Source organism: Sorex araneus, chromosome 4 (assembly GCF_027595985.1).
Source record: "Sorex araneus isolate mSorAra2 chromosome 4, mSorAra2.pri, whole genome shotgun sequence".
In the NCBI taxonomy this organism is placed as follows: Eukaryota; Metazoa; Chordata; class Mammalia; order Eulipotyphla; family Soricidae; genus Sorex; species Sorex araneus.
Window position 1 is genome coordinate 74929952 of NC_073305.1, and position 22849 is coordinate 74952800.

At 45.1% G+C, this 22849-nt stretch overlaps 1 protein-coding gene across 1 annotated transcript; it reads right to left on the reverse strand.

Annotated features, from left to right (window-relative positions):
* Positions 1-17237: 17237 nt before the first annotated feature.
* On the reverse strand, positions 17238-17638 carry LOC129404383 (40S ribosomal protein S12-like). Its single transcript, XM_055136755.1, has one exon. It carries the CDS (start codon positions 17636-17638, stop codon positions 17240-17242), a length of 399 nt encoding a protein of 132 aa, XP_054992730.1. The 3' UTR covers positions 17238-17239.
* Positions 17639-22849: the final 5211 nt, after the last annotated feature.

Consider the following 22849-nt stretch of genomic DNA (forward strand, 5'->3'; position numbering starts at 1 on the left):
TGAGTGTGAAGTTGTCTTTTCTTATTGGCACGTCTAAAGACCATGATTAAGAATCATAACTATTTCATTACTTTGAAGAGTACTGGGGAAAGTTCAACAATTGTTAACAAAATACTTAAGGTTTGAATAGGCTCTGGGACTGACCAGAATTTCTTCATTACTATCTAACAGCCCATGGGGTGGTGGTGTGAACAACTTTACTGAGGCAGCAGAATAATCAAAGGACATGGAGTAAAACTCCATAAGAGACTTCATAAGAAAACCCTGATGCAGGGCTGGTGTGATAGCACAGCGGGTAGGGCGTTTGCCTTGCATGCAGCTGACCCGGGTTTGATTCCCGACATCCCATATGGTCCCCTGAGCACCGCCAGGAGTAATTCCTGAGTGCATGAGCCAGGAGTAACCCCTGTGCAACACCAAGTGTGACCAAAAAAGCAAAAAAAGAAAAGAAAGTCCTGATGGTCTGCATATCCCCTCCCGCCCCAAGGGACTGAAACAGTTGGGCATGTGCTCCTGACACGCAGCACAAACAGGCCACCTCTCATCTGTGTAGGCGCAGCTAATGGGTGCAAGTCACCCAAGATCCCTCAACATCATGCTCCTTCCAGCACATGAAAACACAGCTGGGGTCAGTAGGACCCTCTGGGCCCCGCTCTTGAGCTTTGTTCTGCAGGACACAAAGGCGGGCCACTGTCAGGGGACTTGGTGCATGTTCCTCATAGCCACCCACCAGCCTCTGTCTTTGGATCAAGACATCAGAAAAGCAGCGAGTGTCCTGTAGAGTTTGGGGGTCAGGTTGGGGTCATCTAAAATGAAAGGCTCCTCCTATCCCCAAAAGCAGAGCAGAGCCATGGTCTGAGAGATGGGACCTGGGTCTGGGTCTGCTGTGGTCCGTCCCCATAAGCCGTTCCTGTTCCGAGATGTTAACTGTCAGGGGTGACCCCTATGAAAAGCCCTCCCATGCGCTCCTGTTTCCCGACATTCTCTATCCCATTACCCAGGCCCAGGTAAAAGCTTTAGCTACACAGCCCTGTGACACCCAGCTAATAAACCCACCATAGCCCTTCCAGCCTCCCAGAACAGGGCCCCAAAAAGGAAAAGGAAGAGGCAACAACTGTTTTGTTTTTAATGAAAGGTGTTTTCAAGTTGCAGTGAAGAAGGTTCCAGAGAGCTAATCTGTGGGACAGAGTCTGAGAGAGAAGGGGACGAGGAGCGTTGCCTCTCTCTCTCAAGCAAGCTCATGGTGACAGGATTATGTGTTTTGAGATGAATTTTTAAAAAAAGACAAAATCAAGACTCTTACGTAGACTTAAACATGGACATATTAAAGATGTATTAGATGGGGCTGAAGTTATGATAGCACAGCAGTTTGCCTTGCACGTGGCCGTAGTAGCACACTACTACTCCAATCTGCCCTTGAAAATCAGCATCTATAATCCCGGGGAGTACTTGCACGCCCTGAGGGAGCATATTGCCTCGCCCAATAATTAGGCCAAAAGTTCCAGATGGCAAAGGGCCACAGGCGTTGACATACACTATCTGGGGTCCCTGTTCTTTAACTAATATTGTGCGGGAGGTGGCACAGAGATCCAATCCGGCTGAGTATGGGATGGCTCTGCAGAGGGGTTGGGTGCCGATGGGTTGAACAGCCCATGATTTTGAGGTGCCCCGGTCATGGGAGAGGGAGCGAATTGGGGGCTGGACGCCGATGGGTTGAACGGCCCATGATTCTGAGGTGCCCCAAACACGGGAGAGGGAGTGGACTGGGGGCCCTGGGGCTGGCCCTGTGCCCAGTTTCCCGGCCTGGCCTTCTGGCGGCACTCTGACGCCCAGTGGAAACCCTGTTTGCACTTAGGGCAAGGACTTCTAGGTCTGGGCCGCGATTTTTTATTGGGACAGTTTATTAAGAAATGTCCAGGCTGCCGACAGCCAAAGCACAGCTTGTTCTGACTGCTCGATGGTTGAATAGAGAACTGTTTGAAGGCAGCCCCTATAGCATGCCCTATTTTTTGGGTGGTGGGATCAACCTCGGAGCATAGCCGAATGTATTCTGAGAGGGTCTTCCCACGCTTATAGGGGCGGAGTGTGGCCTGGCAGATGGGATTAGCATTCTCATAGGCCAAATGGCGGATCAGCTCAGTTACCCAAAAAAGAAGACTGTAGAGCAATATATTTCTGAAAAATATAGAAAAAAAATTTCACAAAATACAAGAAAATCAAAAGATTGTTACTTCATACAACACAAAATAATTAATATACAATATTAAATAAAACATAAAATATACAAAGGAATTTGCCACAACAAATGGGCAAAATAAACATCCAGAGGACTGTTCAAATGTAGCAGAACTGAGTAATCTGCCTGGAAATGAGTTTACAACAGTTAAGGGGCAGGAGCGATAGTAACAGAAGGTAGGGTGCTTGCCTTGCCTCTGACCTGACCTAGGATCAATTCCCTGCACCCCCTATGGTCTCCTGAGCACCCTCAGGAATGATCCCTGAGTAGAGAGCCAGAGTAAGCCCGGAGCATCACCAGATATGGCCCCAAATCCAGAGAGAGAGAGAGAGAGAGCTGTTAAAAATCACATTAAATGAAATCAGAATAGCAATGGAGGGGGCTGGGAGATAGTACAGTTGCTTGGGTTTATACCAGACCTGTGCCATGTGATCCCCCATGCATCACTGGAGTAGCCCTGAAGGCCCCAGAGCACTGCCCGAGGTGGCCCTGGGGACTAAGGTACTCCTCTCTCTGCAGGGCCTGAGTAGCACCACATGCTCAGGTCCTTGACTGAAATGACATCTTGGTTGGCCTAGAATCACTTGGGTGGGGGGTTCCCCGAGCACCATTTGGGAGGGCCCCCTCACAAAAAAGAAAAATTATGGAAAATAATGAAATTTAGAACAGGGAGAGTGAGAAAGAGTATTAAAGTGCTTCAAAAGGAAATAAAAGACTTGTACGACACGTTTAGACTTTTAGCAGAGCTAAAGCATCAAGAAGGAAGTTAGTGAGTTGGAAAGCGTGATCATGGAGTGCTCCCGAAAAGAACACAGGAGCCAGAGAGAGAGCACAGGGCGGGGAATCACACATCCTGCATGCCGCTCACCCCAGTTCAATCCCCAACACCACATGGTCCCTCCAGCATCTTCTGGTTTGGATTTGGAGCTCCCCAAACGGCCCCAGTGTGGCCACGGAGGCCTCCAAGCATGTCTCAGGGGCTGGGTAATCCCTGACAGAGCCCCCAGGCAGCCCCTCAGCCTTGGATCCTTGCACTGATCCGCCAGTTGGCTGAGACTTGCTGGGGGTGGAACATGGTACCCTCCGCTCCACTGGGGACCCTCCTTGCCAAATAAATAAAGAATTATGAATTTCAGAGACTATGTAAGAGTCCAGTGGAATTGCATGAGAGGCACAATCTTCACAGTGTAGGAGTCCCAGAAGGGGAAAGGGGAAGAGGGTCAGAAACCCCCAGGGCAAGAGTTATCTCATTCAGAAGGAGAGCTACACGTCCAGATACGAGAGGCTCCGAGTTCCCTACACAACCAGCCCACACCAGACAAAACCCAAGATATAACATTGTAAAAAACTAAAGCACGCCGAGGGGCGCGAGTGCACTCGCGGGCTCTCCGGGCAGCTCTGTCTCACCGCCGGCGTCCGGTGCCCAGGAACCACTGTGTGTGCCGTCGGTCGAGGGCAGGCGACGGAAGGAAGAAGGAAGAAGGCCAAACTGGTTGCTCGATCCATTTATTTCATTCTCTCCCTCCGCTTCTCTCCCGCTCTCCTGGGTCTCTCCCCGTGGATCTGCCCCGTGGATCTGGCTCGTGGATCTGGCCGGTGGTCAAGGACAGGCGAAGGAAGAACGAGGACCAAGCTGGTTGCTGATTAGTTACCGTTTATTCAATCTTCAAACTTTCTCATCTCCCGCACTCCCAGCTCCGGCCTCTCTCTCAATCTCCTGCTCAACTCTGCCTCTCTCTGGCTTCTCTCTCTCCTCCCACTTGTCTCTCCCACCTTGCCCTCTAGGCTACAACCAGCCAGGTAGCCAAATCAACATAAGAAAGCCCTTCCTGAGGGCAGGGCACTCCAAAGCCCTTCCTCACTCTTAAGGTTTTTTTCTTTTCCTTAGTCCAGGAACTTATTAACATCTCAATACTAGTTATTTTTGTATGGACATAGCAAGGGATACATTGAGGCTTGCAAGGCAGCTCTCCTGGCAACATCTTGCCACAGGCTCAGACCACAGCACTCAGGCCAGATTAATCATTCCTCACCCTAGCAGGGTCCAAATCTAGTATCACTGTTTGGATCATGACAGCATTTGTCCATGATCAAGCTCTTAACTTATAGTTAAGCATTAGGCACTTTGGCCGGGCCCATCTCGATGCCAGGGTAGCACACAACTCACCGCTTGCCCTGGGTCCTTCTTGTCCCATGTCGGGACCGTGCTTTGGGGGTGCTAGGAAGTAAGGGCAGCTGAGGCTTAGGTCAAGAGAACAGATGCCCTGGAGGAAAATATCAAGTAGAGTCAAATGACTCCCAGGTTACAAAAGCATAACATTTGTTAAGTCTTCCTGTGTCCATACAAAAAGGACTTGCTCTGAATAAACTATGCAAAGGACTCAAGGAGAAGAGAACATTATTTACAAGTCAACAGAACACTAAGAAAGAAGCTACAAATAAAGAGGAATAGGAGCACTGTAACGGGAGTAACCCAATAAACCTAAACTACTGAGGCTATGTTATCCTACATAACATCAAGTGTTAGGGAGCCGGAGATAAGGCCAGGATAGACTGAGGACCTGGAGAGAAAGCGGGTACGCGTAAGGAAGCCTCTGCAGGATCGCCAGCCCACTTCTTCGCAGAAAGCATCGATGCAAATTACATGAGGTATCCAGGGCTCTCTTTTGGTTTTTGTCTTTGAACCACACATGATAGTGATAGGGGGCCAGGCGATGTCAGGGTTCAAACCCAGAGTTCTCACAGGGACACGCATGCTTGAGCTCTTTAGGTCTTTCCCAGCCCTAAAGACAGTCGAGTCCAACCGGAAAAGAATTTCAGTCGACTTCATTCAGCCAGGCTATAATTTAGGATAGAAGGCAGGACTGGTAGTCTTACAGATAAGTAAAACTAATTCATCAGTGCCATACCAACCTTGCAGGAAACATTTACCTGTCAAACAAATAGCACTAGAATTAGTAAGAAATCAAATTTTACAGTGCAGGGCCAGGAGACAGAAAAGTACCATTGGATATTTTTAAATGACTATGATGTTAATTTGCCTAGAAGGTCATAGGCTTGAGCCTTTATATATAAACCTCAGGACCTTAAAACAAACTCTATGGAAGTAAAACAGAAGAAAGTGAAGAATAAACTCCAACACAATACAAGGATGTTGCTAAAATTCAAGAGAAAAAATTATGTAAAAGGCAAAAGATCAATAACAAATCTAGAAAATCCTAAAGATAATAATAAAATAATAAAATGTCATACTTTATCTTTTAATATACTTGAATATATTTCAATAACTGCATTGCAACTATCGCCTAATGGTCTGAATCCACCAGTTAAAAGGCATAGAGTGGCAGAAAGAGTCATAAAACAAATTTGACTTTCACTTCCCACATGAAACACATCTTCCTCTTCTTTCTGATTAAAAAAAAAATTTTAGGGGGTAGGGGGCTGGAGCGATAGCACTGCGAGTAGGGCATTTGCCTTGCACGCGGCCGACCCGGGATCGAATCCCAGCATCCCATATGGTCCCCTGAACACCGCCAGGGGTGATTCCTGAGTGCATGAGCCAGGAGTGACCCCTGTGCATCACCGGGTGTGACCCAAAAAGCAAAAAAAAAAATTTTAGGGGGTTGGAGCGATAGTACAGTGGGCAGGGCATTTGCCTTGCACGCGGCCGACCCGGGTTCGATTCCCAGCATCCCATATGGTCCCCTGAGCACCGCCAGGAGTGATTCCTGAGTGCAGATCCAGGAGTCAGCCATGAACATCGCCAGGCGTGACTCAAAAAGCCAAAAAAAAAATTAGTTTTGAGGCCCGGGGCTTACTCCTGGCTCTGTGCTCAGGGATTCATTCCTCGCAGGTTCATGCTGGCGAAGAAGTGGAATTTGAGCCTTGGTTGGCTACGTGCAAGACAAGCCACTGGCCTCACACATTGCTCTGGCCTCACACATTTTTTAGTTCTTTTTTAAAAATTAATTAATTAATTAATTAATTTTTACAAAGCTATTCACGATGGCCTCACACATTTTTTAGTTCTTTTTTAAAAATTAATTAATTAATTAATTAATTTTTACAAAGCTATTCACGATGGATTTCAGTCATCCAATGTTCCAACACCCATCCCTCCACCAGTGTCCCCAGTTTCCCTCCCAACCCCGCCTGCTTCCCTTCTCTCTCTCTCTTTCTCTTTCTCTCTCATTTTAGGCATTATGGTTTGCAATACAGATGCTGAACGGTTACCATGTATGTCCCTTTACCTACTTTCAACACTCAGTTCTTGTCCAGAGTGTTTATTTTCAACTAATGGACCCTCCTCTATCTTAACTATCCTCCACCCCCACACCCTTGTGGGAATTTCCAACCATTGACCAGTCTTCCTGGCCCATTTTCTCAGGCGTTGGATATTAGTTTTAGACTGCTTTTTACATCTTTCTTTTCAAGATGAACATAGGCTTAAAAAATAATGATGGGAAGCAATCCTATAAATAAATGGCAATTTTTAAAGACAGTACAGCTATCGTTCTATCAGATAACATAGAATTTTTAAAAGATATATACATTTTTTAAAAGATATATATATGTATATGTATATATATATATATATATATATATCACAAATTGTTGAAGTGTCTCACCAAAACACTTTGGGGTCTTCAGGAGGCCTGGAAACCCCACAGGCAATTCAGTCAACCAGGCTGGCTGCACAATACAAGGAAACTGCTGCCCCCCCACAGCAGTTTGGGGGCCTCTAGGGCTGCCTCTTTTTTTCTTTTTCTCTTTGTGGGTCACATCCGGCGATGCACTCAGGAATCACTCCTGGCGGTGCTCGGGGGACGCTATGGGATGCTGGGAATCAAACCTGGGTCGGCCGCATGCAAGGCAAATGCCCTACCCACTGTACTATCGCTCCAGCCCCTAGGGCTGCCTCTTGCCTCCTGGGGGACCATGTGGTGCTGGGAGTCAGGCACCTGCCATGCACCCCAATTGCCGTACCATCATCTGACCTCCATCCATTCATCTGTCCGTGGGCATTTGGGTTGTTTCCTTACACAGCCGCTGTACTAAGTGCTGCAAAAATAAAACAGATATGCAGATATGTATTTTTGTGTGTTTGGGAAGTTGTTGGGAAAAAAGCCCTTTTTGATCTGCTTGAAGGGCCACACTAATCCCTGGTCCTGGGCCCTGGCAGATGGTCCCAGATCACTTAGGAAGCCTGTTGCAATGCATACTTAACATGGGTCAATGCGACGAGGGGACAGGGCGTCTCTGGCAGATGTGCAATGACAGTTTAACCATTGTAATCACACAGGAGAGGTGTAATCGGGAAAATACATGTTTGTCCCAGCAGCACTGGCTGCTTCCAGCCCTTTCTGATAGACACACTTAGAGGCTTTTCTGAATCAGGGAGTGAGGAGACCCAAGGCCCTGTTTTAGGGGAGGATTCCCTGAAAGCTGTGCGGTTGCAATGAAAGCATGGAGGGGAGGGGAGAGCAGAGAGACCAAGCTGAGCAGTGAAAGCAGAGTGCCCGGAGAATCTGGCCAACTTATTTTCCTCTCTTTAGACACATGTTTTGAGTCCCCCCTGTGGTGTAATGGGACAGCAAGTTCTGCTTATTTCCCGTTGCTCATCGATTTGTTTGAGCACCAATAGCGTCTCTCATTGAGAGACTTATTGTTACTGTTTTTGGCATATTCAATACTCCACGGGTAGCTTGCCAGGCTCTGCCACGTGGGCTCGATACTCTCGGTAGCTTGCTGGGCTCTCCAAGAGGGGCGGAAGAATCGAACATGGATCGGCCGCGTGAAAGGCGAACGCCCTAAGCTGTGCTTATTTATTTTATTTTATTCCTGTTTTTGTTTTTGGGTCATACCGAGCGATGCACAGGGGTTTCTCCTGGCTCTGCACTCAGGAATTACTCCTGGCGGTGCTCGGGGGACCATATGGGATGCTGGGAATCGAACCCGGGTTGGCCGCGTGCAAGGCAAACATCCTACCTGCTATTATTGCTCTAGCCCCTGACCTTGTCTTATGGCACAAAGTCACACCGCCCACAGCTCAGCAGGCATCAGAGCTGGGCCTTCCCCTGCTGCCTCATTCTGCCAGCAAAATTTCATTGGCATACATTGGAGTGTGTATGCCTCTAGCAGATCAGAGCCTAGAAACTGGCTCCATTACCCCATCAGACAAATATTGCAATGGGACTTTTAAGTGGAGAAGGGAAAATGACCCATGCTCTCTATTTCTCCATGCTTATTTTCATATAAAGACTCTTCCAAGAGGCCTCTAAAGATCTAGGACAGCAAGATCAAGCACTCATGCATTTACTGAGGAAGCCATTCCTTGGGTCTGAGGCCGCAGAAGCCTGTTCTTTGAATTCAGTTTGGTCAGGGGAGTCCAGCTCTCTCTCTCTAGTCCACGCTGCTGCCTCTCTCTGTCTGTCTCTCTCATCCCATTCTTTAGATGAGTACATTCACTGCTTGGTTCTGTGCTGATGATTGTGAAATTGAGTGCCACCCAAATAATATGACAGGTGAGCTCGAAGTATCTGATTGGAGCCAGAAGGGACAGTCACAATTAAGACCTTAAGGGCTTTCAAAAAAGACTCGTCCCTGCCTGCGGATGTGAGGACAGCTGCTGCTCTCGGAGACTGAGGGAGGAACCACTGGCTCAGAACCAGCCTGTCTGCACAGCGGGGCTTCTCGCTCCATTCCAAAGTGTTTATTTCTTTTCCACGGTGGCTGCTGAAACACAGGCGCGAGAAATCTTGCTTTCAATGTGTCACAGGGGACCCGGGTCTATTAAGGGCTAGTGGTCCTCTGTCTAGGAAATGGTTCCCGGCCTCCGTGATCCATCTTGGAGGTGGCATAAAGGCCCGCATGCTCAGCCAGAGAGAGTTGCAGTGATGTATATGTTTGCTTTGGTAACCCGGAGACTCATTTGTAATGAACATTAGGTTGAGAACATTATAGTACCTAACCCAGAGAAACAAATGTATACCCATCGAAATGCTCTCGAATTTCTTTGCAAAATAAACTCTGTGGTTGAGCCGTCTTGTGAGCATATTCCCAATTCCCAAGCAGAATAAATGTTCCGATGCCCTTTGGTTTGCACTTAGAGATTCTTAAAATGTTTTTGTATATTAATGATTTAATTGCTTTAATAGCCTTTAATTGCTTGGTGCCTCTTTTGGAATTATTTCAACTTTTCTCATATTGCTCTAAGGTTGGGTCAAGGTCCCAATTTTGGAATCCTGTTATCATCAAACAAACCTCCTGTTACTCTTCATGAGTTAATTTGACTGTCCATGTGGCAGTACACAGTCATTTTTAAGTTAAAAAAAAAAACCCCAATAACCACCTCCATCGTAGCTTTTAAAAGTACACTACTAAATTTTTGCTAATCGTTTAGCAATGAATGCATAAGGCATTTTCTTGGGAAATGTTACAGGGGTGATATCCTATGTGGGTAATCTCACTTGCCTAACCCTAGACATTCACAGACAACAGACGTTCCTGGTGTGTTTTCACTTGCTGGCTTGCTCCGTGAGCAGTTGAATTTGTAGAAGGCTGTGTCTTGGTCAGGTCATCATATTATTAGTCCAACCTGGTAATTTCTTTGGTCTGATTTTTCCCTCCTGTGGGATCTGGTCTTTTGGTGAGGTTAGAAGTGTGTGCCCGCCTTCATCTAGGTCTGCCCGTGCTTTGGGGGGCAGCTAAATCAAGCAAGGAGTTTCTGTCAGATGGGATTTATGAGGCGTTCTGTGTTTTTGTAAGGAATGCTGAGAACCCAGAAATTTTTCTATATAGTTTATAAATGCAATGCTTAGCTGCCTCCTCCTTCTCCTCTTTCTCCTTCCTCATTTTTGGACCATACCCAGCAGCGCTCTCAGAAGTTACTCTTGGCTTAAGGGTCATTCCTGACAGTACTCAGGGGCATCAAATAAGGTATAGTGTACAGAGCCAGCAATGTGTGGACACTGCAGGTTGCGGTTTATACATCCCTTGCATTTGCAAAAACGATTTAAAAAGTAAAACCCAAACATCTCAGACAAACTGATGACCACAGCAAGCCCAATCCCTCAACTTTGCATTCACTGATTTTAGATGATCCCCAAACTCTGGGTAACATGCTGGGAACTGAACAGGGTCGGCTGCATGCAAGGCAAGTAGCACTGTACACATTGGGCTATCTCTCTGAGCCCCCCCATTATTATTTTTGTGCTAAACTATCAATAATCTTTAAAACAATTTTTAAAATAATGAAGAAACCCATTTCCTCAGATATTAACCATCTCTGTTTTTCTTCATTCCTTAGCAGAGTTTCAGAATTTTATCTTATAATTTCCCCATCTGCCTTTAGAACTTCCAGTAACATTTCCTGACACGCTGATCTGTGGCTAATAAGGATTTCAACCTCTTGGAGCTTGAAAAAGTCTTCACTTCATTTTGATTTTGAAAGATTTTTTTTTCTTGGTGGAAAATGATGATGATGGCATTATGAGTTTTCTTTGCTGTTGAGTACTTGAAACTTGTACCTTTGGACTTATTTTGTTTCTAGCTGGAAATCAGTTGTATTTTTGTATTCTTGTGTTTTTTTGTATAGTTGTATACAAAGACTTTTATCTTGATGATTAATTTTGAGTAATTTGGTGGTATTTTCTTATTTATTTTGATTTGGGTTCACTGAGCTTCTTGGATTTACTATTCTGAGAAAAATTTCAGCCAACAGTTCTTCAATGACAATTTTTGCCCTCCCTCTGTTCACATTCCTCTGGAAACTCCAACCTATTTTTAAAACAATTTTTATTTGTTTTTTGGGCCACACCTGGTGGTGTTCAGGGCTTATTCCTGGCTCTGCACTCAGGAATTAGTTCTGGCCCAGATGGGTTAGCAGTATGTAAGGCAAACACCCTATCTATGGTACTATTGCTCCATCCCCCCAATCTACATTTTCATGCTCCTGGGCATATTTCTACTTCTTGTATAAACATTGTGGGTTTTTCTTTACTGTCTTTTTTCTCATACTCTTCTTTTTTTTTTTCTCTTTTTTTTGGGGGGGTCACACCCAGTGATGCCCAAGGGTTACTCCTGGATTTGCACTCAGGAATTACTCTTGGCAGTTCTCAGGGGACCATATGGGATGCGAGGAATCAAACCCAGGTCAACCACGTGCAAGGCAAACGCTCTACCCACTGTGCTATTGCTCCAGCCCTCATGCACTTTGTTTTCTGTTGCTATGTCTTTGGGTTCAGGTATCTTTTCTTTTTTTTCTCTTTAAATTTTTATTTTATTTTCATAAAGTTGTTCACAATGTTTTATTACACTCAATATTCCAACACTAATCCCACCACCAAGTTTCCCAACCAACACTCAAGCCTGCCCCAATAGCAGGCCCTAAATAATTTATTTTGTGTTGCTTGTTATAAATAATCTGCTAAAAATGATCAAAAAAAGTTTCCTTAGAAGAAAATGTGTCAGAGACTGGCACACATTCAAAAGAACAAAAGCAATCAGCGCTGGCCTGGATGTGGGGTAAAAGGGACGCTCTTTCACTGTTGGTGGGAATGCCGACTGGTCCATCCTTTCTGGAAAACAATATGGACAGTCCTTCAAAAACTAGAAGTTGAGCTTCCATATGACTCCGCAATACCACTTCTGGGAATATTATATCCAGAGGATGCAAAAAAGCACAGTAGAAATGACATCTGTACCTATATGTTCATTGCCATACTGTTCACAATAGTACAAATCTGGAAACAACCCAAATGCCCTAGAACAGATGACTGGTTAAAGAAACTTTGGTACATCTACACAATGGAATACTATGCAGCTGTTAGGAGAGGTGAAGTCATGAAATTTGCTTATAAATGAATAGACATGGAGAGTATCATGCTAAGTAAAATGAGTCAGAAAGAGAGGGACAGACATAGAAGGACTATACTCATTTGTGGAGTATAGAATAACATCACATGAGGCTGACACCCAAGGACAGTAGATACAAGGGCCAGGGAGATAGCCCCATAGCTGGAAGACTGCTTCATGAGTGGAGAGGAGAAGGCAGATGGAATAGAGAAGGGATCACTAAGAAAATGATGGCTGGAGGAATCCGTTGGGATGGGAGATGTATGCCGAAAGTAGATAGTGGACCAAATATGATGACCTCTCGGTGTCTGTGTTACAAACCATAATGCCCCAAAGTAGAGAGAGAGTATGGGGAATATTGTCTGCCATGGAGGCAGGGGGAGGATGGGAAAGGAGGGGTATACCTGGGATATTGGTGGTGAGAAATGTGCACTGGTGGAGGGATGGGTGTTTGATCATTGTGTGATTGTAACCCAAACATGAAAGCTTGTAACCCTCTCACGGTGATTCAATAAAAGTAAAAATAAGAATAAAGTGTGTGTACTCAAAAGGAGAAAGAACAAAAGGGAATGCCCTGCCACAGAGGTAAGGTGGGGTTGTGGAGGATGGGGTGGTGGTGGTGGGAGGGATACTGGGACCATTGGTGGAGGAGAATGGGCACTGGTGGAGGGATGGGTAAACGATCACTGTATGACTGAAATGCAAACACAAAAGTTCATAAGTTTGTAACTGTACCACACAGTGATTCATTAATTAAAAAAAATTTTAACAAAGAAGAAAGTGTGTGTAGAGTGTTATATCTCACCCTGGAGCCATTAAGTCCTTGCATAAGAGATTAGTAACATGTTGTTAAGGATTGAGTCTTGTGTGCTATTTTTTTGTATTGAGATAATTTGCCTTCTACTTTACACCCCATCCAATGTGGTGTGCTACTCTTGGTACATTAGTGGTATGGGGTATGAGATGTCGCATGGCCGTGAATACAGCCACGTGCTCCAGGAATCTAAAATTTTAAATAGGGTGATACAGCTAGACTTAAAGTTTCAACTGGATGGTGACTTTGGAGTCTGGAGGCACCTCTGAAGCTTGTTGCTCTCTTCCAAGGTTTATTTGTGAGTCTCTGGATCATGGCCGTTAATGAGCTTATATGGCACCAGAGGCAGTTCATGGGTGTGACTGCCAGGATCCCGGAAGAACGGGGAGATGGGGGGAGGTCGCCTGTAAAAAATACAAATACGTGCAAGGGAGGGTGCGATGATGTGTGATGATGTGTTGTGTTGTCCGAGGGCTCTCGAGGCGGCGCTCTCTCTCTCGCTGCTCATGTTCAGTGCTCTTGAGCCGCTGTGTATGGACCGGATCGGGTGGCTCCTCCTTCATCTCTGTTTCTGTGTGTGCCTCTGTGCTCTCTTCTGTCTGTCTCTCTATCTCTGTCTCTGTCTCTGTAGTCTCTCTTCTGGTATCTTCCGACCTCTCTCTCTCTACTTCTGTCTTCTCTCTTGCTTCTGTGTCTTCTCTCTTTGTGTCTTCTCCTGTATCTTCTGCCTTTCCTCTGTTTCTTCTCTCCACTTCTGTCTCTTCTCCTTGCTTCTGTCTTGCCTCTGCCTTTTCTGTGTTGCCTCTGTCCCCTCTCCCGATTACAGTAGTAGTTTATATAGCAGTCACATGGGGTGGTGACACAAAGGTGGGTTGAACATTAACAAATCAACAAAGAGGGGTAAGACCATTTCTCCAGGAGATTAACAAAATCTCATCTAAGGAGATTACTCCAGATTACTAGGAGATCCGCTCAAGGGTCGGATCCAAATAAGGGTGTGTTGCTTTCTTCCTTCCTCAGCTAGTAAACTACTTAAATACTTATGGTAAATTTACTTCTAATATTTATAGCAATGTCATTCTGTATGAGCACAGTAAGAGATATATCAGATATATAAGATATTTTAAAGTTTGGTTCTTCCTGAGGACATTCACTATATATTCCAGACCACAGTTCTCAGTTCAGATTAGTCTTCCTAAACCCAGCAGGGTCATAGTCTCATCATTACTTTTAGATCATGACAGCATTTGTCTATGACCATGTTCTCAACTTATAGTTGAGTATTGTGGTGCTTTGGCCTGGCCCATTTTGATGCCGGGGTAGCTCACATCTTGCCCTGGGTCCATTCCGTCCCTCATCAGAACCCTGCTTTTGGGATGTTAGGAGCTAAGGGCAACTGAGTGAGAAAGCAGATGCCCAGGAGTAAATATTATTGGAGTCAATCAGCTCCCAAGTTACAAAGCATAATATTAACTTGTCTTCCTGTGTCCATACAGAAAGGACATTGCTTTAAGGTAGACTAAGTTTCCCTTGGCAAGGTTAAAATGACAAACCCAATGTTATCCTACAGTCACCCATTCGCGACTGCATGAGAACCTGGAGATTTCAGTCACAAAGCCTACATACCTGAGTTTTTCATTAGATTTACTGATGGATGAGGCTGACCTCAAGCCTGTGGAGAATGGGCTGCGAATATGGTGCCGGTTCGGTTCTGGAGGTTTTTTATTGCCAGGGCTGTGTTTGGGTGGGTGGTGGGTTCACCCTCCCACCTCCAGAGTGCCCTGGATGAGACTCAGCCTGGTGCAGGATCTGGAGGCATCTCTGCAGCTTGATGTGCTCTTCCGAGATTTATCCCAGGGATCTTTTCTTCCAGAAGGTAAAAATTATATTCAAAGTGTTTACATGTGCCTTTGCTCTGGGATCACCAAGGGTATATACTTGGTGGTGACTGGGCACCCATACGGTGCCAGGATTCCAATTCAGGGTCTTGCATATGCTAGGCAAGTGCTGTTATTTGAGTTATCTTGTCCACATCAAACATTTAAAAAATCTCAGACATTGTAGTTTCTATCTCTAGGTGTTCATTTTAGTCTTTTATGAATATATCTCTTTTTTTTTCTTTTTGGGTCACACCCGGAAATGCACAGGGGTTACCTCCTGGCTTTGCACTCAGGAGTTACTCCTGGTGGTGCTCAGGGGACCATATGGGATGCTGGGAATCGAACCCGGGTTGGCCGCGTGCAAGGCAAACACCTACCCGCTGTACTATTGCTCCAGCCCCTGTAAATATCTCTTATATTTCAACATACCCAAAATTTCTTCTAATTATAAAATATATCACTGTATCACTTTCATCCCGTTGCTCATCAATTTGCTTGATCGGGCACCAAAACGTCTCCATTGTGAGACTTGTTACAGGCTGGAGTGATAGCACAGTGGGTAGGGCATGGCCTTGCATGCGGCCAACCCGGGTTCAATTCCTCCATCCCTTTTGGAGAGCCTAGCAAGCTACCCATGCCAAAAACAGTAACAACAAATCTCACTTGGAGAAGTTACTGGTGCCCCCTCAAGCAAATCTATGAGCAATGGGATGACAGTGATACAGTGATTAAATTTATATAGCATATTTATGATGTTGGAGGGGCATATACCTGGCACTGCTCAGGGCTTAATTCTAGCTCTGCACTCAGGGATCACTCCTGATGGAGTCGGGGGACCATATGGAGATGTTTGGGATCAAACCGAGGTAAGCTGCAGGCAAGGCAAGTGCCCTACACACTGTACTATCACTTTGGTTCCCACTTACAGTAGTTTTCTCTCTTTGCCTACTAATTCTATTTGCATCATGTCTGCATCTCATTTTATGGGCCATATTTTCTTTTGCTTGCCTGGATATTTTCTTTTTCGCTTTTGGCTTCAGCTAGTGTGAATGCTAACATGTGCTATGCTGCATAGTTTTCACTGTGGCAGATACTCTTGAATTTGTCTCTGGGACTCAGTAAAATTACTTGTAAACAGTTGGATGACTTTGACGCTTGCTTTGAAGTTTTTTTTGGTTTTTTGTTTTGTTTTTTGTTTTTTTCTTTTTGTGTCACACCCAGCGAAGCACAGGGCTTACTCCTGGCTCACGCACTCTGGAATTACCCCGGCAGTGCTCAGGGGACCATATGGGATTCTGTGAATCAAACCCGGGTCGGCTGCGTGCAAGGCAAACACCCTATCCACTGGGCTATCACTCCAGTATGTAGCAACATGTTGGGGACTGCTCAGGACCCTGAACAAAAGAGGACCCCGAAACCTTTACCCTGGACAAACCGGAAAATTCCATTACCAGCTTTGCATGACCTGAGGCAAAGGTGCCCTTGTGACAAAGGAAATAGCCAAACTCAAGAGGTAAAAGTAGCCCAGGGCAGTTAACTAAGAGACGCCATAAAGCCCTAAAGTAGAATACCTTCCTCTACACTAAAAACCTTGTACATTCCTCCTGACAGATGCTCCTGCCAGATAAACCCTTGCCTTCCTCTCCCCACTATTTCTCAACCTACTCTTGGAGAATGTTGTAAGCCCACCAAAGTACGCCCCGAACCTTTCCTTATTTGGTCTGAGAAGACACTTCCCTGATGATTGACAACTTATGTACCAACCCCCCGCTAAGAAAAGTATAAAACCAGCATGGCTGTTAATAAAGTTGCCCTTGATTGGTATGTGTCGTCTTGGGCCCCCTGTTTACTAACCTCACTAGTCTTATTTCAGGTCGGGACCCTCACAGAATCCACCCAATTAGGAGTGCTTTCCACTGTTGTCTCTCCTCAGGCCGGAGAGATCTCCAGGGGAACGCACAGCAACAAGTCTCACAATAGAAACGTTATTGTGCTATTGTTCTAGCCCCTTGCTTTGAAGTTTTGTTTGGTGGAGTCAGAGCAGCTTCCATTCAAGGGAAGCCTCATCTCTACACTCACGGTGTCCCCACTTGGTTGCGGAGATGCTGGTCTTCCCCCGTTTCTGTGTGAGCTCCAGAAAAGGCCCACCTGGTTCCTTTGGAGTGGCACTTTCCCTGGATTTGAGGAGACTCTGGTCAGTACTTAGCACACTGTCTGCTGGCCCCTCGCCTTTGCAGTCCATTGTCGAGTGTTCTCTAGCTACTTTGGCTTCCTAGAACCTCCAAACTTTCTTCTCAGCTAATGAAAATGGGTTCTCTTTTCTGCCTTCCCTTTGTATGTCTCCCCAGAAAGTGCGCTAGGGTGATTGTAGAACTCACTCCGTTGGCTTCCCTTTGCTCTGTACAACCAGAAAATGAGTTATCCAAAACGTTTTTTTTTAAGAGCCAAAACTATTTATTTCTTGCATTTGAAGTATTCCTCGATGACATCCTTGGCCTGTGATTCTTTGCCATAGTCCTTAACTACAACACAACTGCAGCCAACCTCTTTACGGGGTTTCCCTTCTCTGTCAATTTTACAGAGGCCGACCCATTCCCCTGGCTTCTTGTTGTCATCAACCTTAATTAGGTTGACCTGGCGTTCAGCACAAAGTGCCCCCACCAACTTGACATACATAGGCTCATCGCAGTTGGATGCAAGCACACAAGGACGGGCTTGGCGCTTGGCTAGGGCTTTGGCGGCTTCGCGGATGCCACGTGTGAGGCCATCGCGGATGAGGGCGGTCTTCAGCACCTCTTGCAGCGCAGTCTTCACGCCCATTGCACCTCCAGCAGCAGCGCCTCCCTCGGCCATGGCGGTGTATTGCAGGCGGAGCCGAATCTTGAACGCACCCGTGCCTCCGCCTCCGCGCAGTTCCGCGGCTGCAGGGCCAAAACGTTTTTTGTTTTTGTTTTTCATCTATCTTGTCTAGTATTTTAGCTATTTTCACTAGATCCGGCCCGGCTACTCCTTCCTGATCAGAGTAGAGATCCTGTTTTGGGTAGTGATCACTCCTTTTTGCTACTTTGTGGTCTTATTCTCCATATATACATTCTAGAAACCATAGCGCAGTCTTGTCCATTAAAAAATATCATTACATACTTTTAAGTATCTTTTAATATACAGAATCCATCCTCAGCTGTTTCTTTTTACTGAATAACTGGACAGTTTGACACGCAGTTTCACGAATCCTAGATTTTGCCGATGCCTATTTCTGATTCAGTTGAGTGCATCTCTCTAGTCCTTCACATTTCTGAAAGTGGGCAGCCAGATGCAGAGTTCAGATCAGATTCAGACTCATCACCCAACGCTGTGGGTTCTTTCACCCGGATGCCACACAAGGTCCAGCTCTCTCTTTGTGATGATAGTATAAATGTTTAATGCCTGGATTTATTAATTCATCGGGGACTGCAGAATAGTGATATTATAATTTTTTAATTCCTTTTTTCATTTATTAAATGGAAAACCGTTATGCATAACCTATTATTATTTGATTACCCATGGTACAGTTTATATGGGAAGACAGACAGCACAATTCACTTAAGATAATGAATTAGTTTCAGATCAGTCTCTCAAGATGATTTATTCATTTGAAAAATCATTTTGGGGGGCCAGTTTGGTTTTTGGGCCACACCCAGCAGTGCTCTTGGCTCTGTGCTTAGGGATCATGCCTGGTAGGACGTGGGGGATCACAGTGGGATTGAGCCCATGTCAGTTGTATACAAGGCAAGCCTCTTACCCACTGTCTGTCCCCTTTAAAAAATCTTTTAAATCCCCTTTGAAAATCTGTTCTAAGACAGAGAGAGTCTGTCTTACTCTCTGTCCCCTTTAAAAACCATTTAAAAATCAGAGCACATGCGCAGGACATTCGAGGTCCTAAATTCAATCCCCTGTACCACATCCCCCACTCTCTAAGCACTGCCAGCCCAAACAATACACCTCCGGACCCCACAACCATCTGTCAGGCCTGCACCCTGGAAAGACATCCACAGGGGTTGTCTCCCCACCTATGCCCTTTAGCACTCATGGATGTGGTCCCTATGAAATCATAGCACTGCACTGCAGCACTGTCGTCCCATTGTTCATCGATTTGCGCGAGTGGGCACCAGTAACATCTCCATTATGAGACTCGCTGTTACTGTTTTTGGCATATCGAATATGCCACGGGAAGCTTGCCAGGCTCTGCTGTGTGGGCGGGATATTCTCAATAGCTTGCCGGGCTCTCTGAGAGGGACGGAGGAATCGAACCCGCGTTGGCTGCATGGAAAACAAATGCCCTATCTGCTGTGCTATCACATCCAAGCAATAAGTGCATAATAATTGTGATCATTATTATTATTATACACTATTATTATCACTATACACTATAATGACAATAATACACTATTGATAATAATACATTATAATGATAATAATACACTATTATCATTATTATATATTATTATTATACATAATAATTGTGATCATATATTATTATTGTGTACAATAATGTACACAATTATTATACACTTATTGCTTCATACGTTTAAAATAATTGCAATTCTTGGACTCAGAAATAAAGCTCCCAGGAGAGAGCAACATAAAACGTCTAGACCCCACAACAGGCTGTCCTCATAGGGGCAACTCGAGGAGGGGCTGGTGAGTTTCCCTCTCCATCCCAACAGAGCCCCAGCAGCTGAAAATCTCCAGAACTCAATTGCCACCACGCTCACTGCCGCTCTCCATAGGCTTGGACAAGCCTCACCCACAAGGGAACCTGCAGGTATGCAGGATGCGTGACTGAAATCTCCAAGTCCTCTCGGAGCATGAATGGGCCTGCTACCCCCATCTCCCAAGTTTACCAGTAACTTGGCAGTCACACCCACAAACTGCCTCTGGCACCATATGATCTCTCAAATGGCCATGATCCAGAGACTCAGAAATAAAGCTCCGGGGGCTGGAGCAATAGTACAGCGGGTAGGGCGTTTGCTTTGCACATGGCTAACCCAAATTCAATCCCCGGCATCCCAAATGGTCTCCCAAGCACCACCAGGAGTAATTCCTGAATGCAGAGCCAGGAGTAAACCCTGAGCATTGCCAGGTGTGATCCAAAAAACAAAAAACAAACAAACAATAAAAGAAAGAAAGCTCCCAGAAGTGAGCAGCCATAGGCCTCACCCACGGGTGTATCTACTGTATATTCGTATTCTAAATTTTACAGTGGTGGGAAGGTGCAATGGTAGTGTGATTGGTGTTTGAATATTAAATGTAAGTAATTATTGTGAACAACTTCATAAAAATAAAATAAAGTTAATAAATAAACAAAAACAAAAAAATGCAATTCTTATCCTATTTTGATTCCAAAATTGTACCCTGACTAGTGTGTGTATGTGTGTGTGTGTGTGTGTGTGTGTGTGTGTGCGTGTGTGTGGCCTCCTCAGTTGGTTCTTTTTGGTTTTGGTTCTGAGACACACTCAGTGGTGCTTAGTCTTACTCCCACTCTGTGCTCAAAATTACTCTTGGGGACCATATGCTGTGTTGGTCACAAGCAAGACAAGTGCCATAACTCCTGTACTATCTCTCCAGCTTCTATATTTTATCTTTGAGAGATAGAAGGTGAGATCCTAGGGGTTGACCTACTGGTCAAACCATCAGCTTTGCAAGCATGAGGTGGTGGTTACTTTGGTCACTGGTGCCAACCACAGACAGCATTCGTGGCCCTTACTGCCCTGATATTTGGGCCTTGAGAGAGGCTGTGATCTCTGAAGCATGGCAGCTAAGAGTATATGAGCACTTCAGTTAAAGGGTGTAAGCCCTGGTGCACTCAAAATTAAGCTGTGTGCCAGTGTCACGACCAGGAGGACAGTCCAGTGCAAACGTGTTGCTAGCATTGTAAGTCAAAGCCATGGCCCTCGTGAGGACCACAGTCAAGTGTACAGACACCAAAACTAAGTTTGGTGTGACTCCTATCATTTTAGCAACAGTGAGGAAAAGAGGAAAAAAATATAAAGGGGAAAAATATAAAATAACTGATGAACAGTAAAGTTGCAGGCTACAAAATCAATACCCAAAAATCCATGGCCTTCCTATATACAAACAATGAGGCAGAGGAAAGGGACATGAAAAAAGCAATCCCATTCACAGTAGTGCCCCAGAAAATCAAGTACCTCGGAATCAGCTTAACCAAGGAAGTAAAAGACCTCTACAAAGAAAACTATAAAATGCTACTCCGTGAAATAAAAGAGGACATGAGGAAATGGAAACATATACCCTGCTCATGGATAGGGAGAATCAATATTGTCAAAATAGCAATACTCCACAAAGCATTATACAGATTCAACACAATCCCTATAAGGATACCCATGACATTCTTCAAAGAAATGGATCAAGCAATCCTAAAATTAATATGAAACAACAAATGGCCACGGATAGCTAAAACAATTCTTGGAAAAAAGACGATGGGAGGCATCACCCTCCCCAACCTCAAACTTTACTACAAAGTGGTAACAATTAAAACAGCATGGTACCGGAACAAAGGCAGAGCCGCAGACTGGTGGAACAGGGTGGAATATCCCTACACACAACCCCAAACGTCTGATCATCTAATCTTTGATAGGGAGCAAGAGATGTGAAGTGGGGCAAGGAAAGCCTCTTTAACAAATGGTGCTGGCACAATTGGACAACCACATGCAAAAGAATGGGCTTAGACCTCGATCTGACACCATGCACAAAAGTCAGATCAAAATGGATTAAAGACCTCAACATCAGTCCACAAACAATAAGGTACATTGAAGACAAGGTCGGCAAAACCCTCCATGATATTGAAGATACAGGTATCTTCAAAGATGACACGGAATCTAGTAAAAGTAATCTAGTGAAAACAGAGATCAACAAATGGGACTACATTAAACTAAAAAGCTTCTGCACCGCAAAAGATACAGTGACCAGAATACAAAGACAATCTAGGAAAGGATATTTACACAATACCCATCAGATAAGGAGTTGATATCAAGGGTATATAAAGCACTGGTTGAAAGAAAACATCCAACCCCATCAGAAAATGGGGCAAAGAAATGAACAGAAACTTTCCCAAGGAAGAGATACGAATGGCCAAAAGGCACATGAAAAAGTGCTCTACATCACTAATCATCTGGGAGATGCAGATCAAAACAACCATGAGATACCACCTCACACCACAGAGACTAGCACACATCCAAAGGAACAAAAGCAACCACTGTTGGAGAGGATGTGGGGAGAAAGGGACCCTTCTACACTGCTGGTGGGAATGCCGACTGGTTCAGCCCTTTTGGAAAACAATATGGACGATTCTCAAAAAGTTAGAAATTGAGCTCCCTTTTGACCCAGCAATACCACTCCTGGGAATACATCCCGGAGAGGCAAAAAGGTATAGTAGAGATGACATCTGCATTTCCATGTTCATTGCCGCTCTGTTTACAATAGCCACAATATGGAAAAAAACAGAGTGCCCGAAAACAGATGATTGGCTAAAGAAACTCTGGTATATCTATACAATGGAATACTATGCAGCTGTTAGAAAAATGAGGTCATGAACTTTGCATATAAGTGGATCAGCGTGGAAAGTACCATGCTAAGTGAAATGAGTCAGAAAGAGAGAGACAGACATAGAAAGATTGCACTCATCTGTGGAATATAGAATAACAGAGTAGGAGACTAACACCCAAGAATAGTAGAAATAAGTACCAGGAGGTTGACTCCATGGCTTGGAAGCTGGCCTCACATTCTGGGGAGAGGGCAACGCAACTCAGAGAAGGGAACACCAAGTAAAATGTGGTTGGAAGCCATGCAGGGGAAGGGTGATGCGTGCTGAATGTAGACTGGAGACTGAACACAATGGACACTCAACATCTTTATTGCACACCACAACACCTAATTTGTGAGAGAGAGAGAACAAAAGGGAATACCCTGCCACAGTGGCAGGGTGGGGTGGGGGGAGATGGGATTGGGGAGGGTGGGAAGGGATGCTGGGTTTATTTGTGGTGGAGAATGGGCACTGGTGAAGGGATG

Bases quoted from the DNA above. Each gene is read 5' to 3' on its own strand.
- LOC129404383 (XM_055136755.1), bottom strand. From the start codon at position 17,638: ATGGCCGAGGGAGGCGCTGCTGCTGGAGGTGCAATGGGCGTGAAGACT.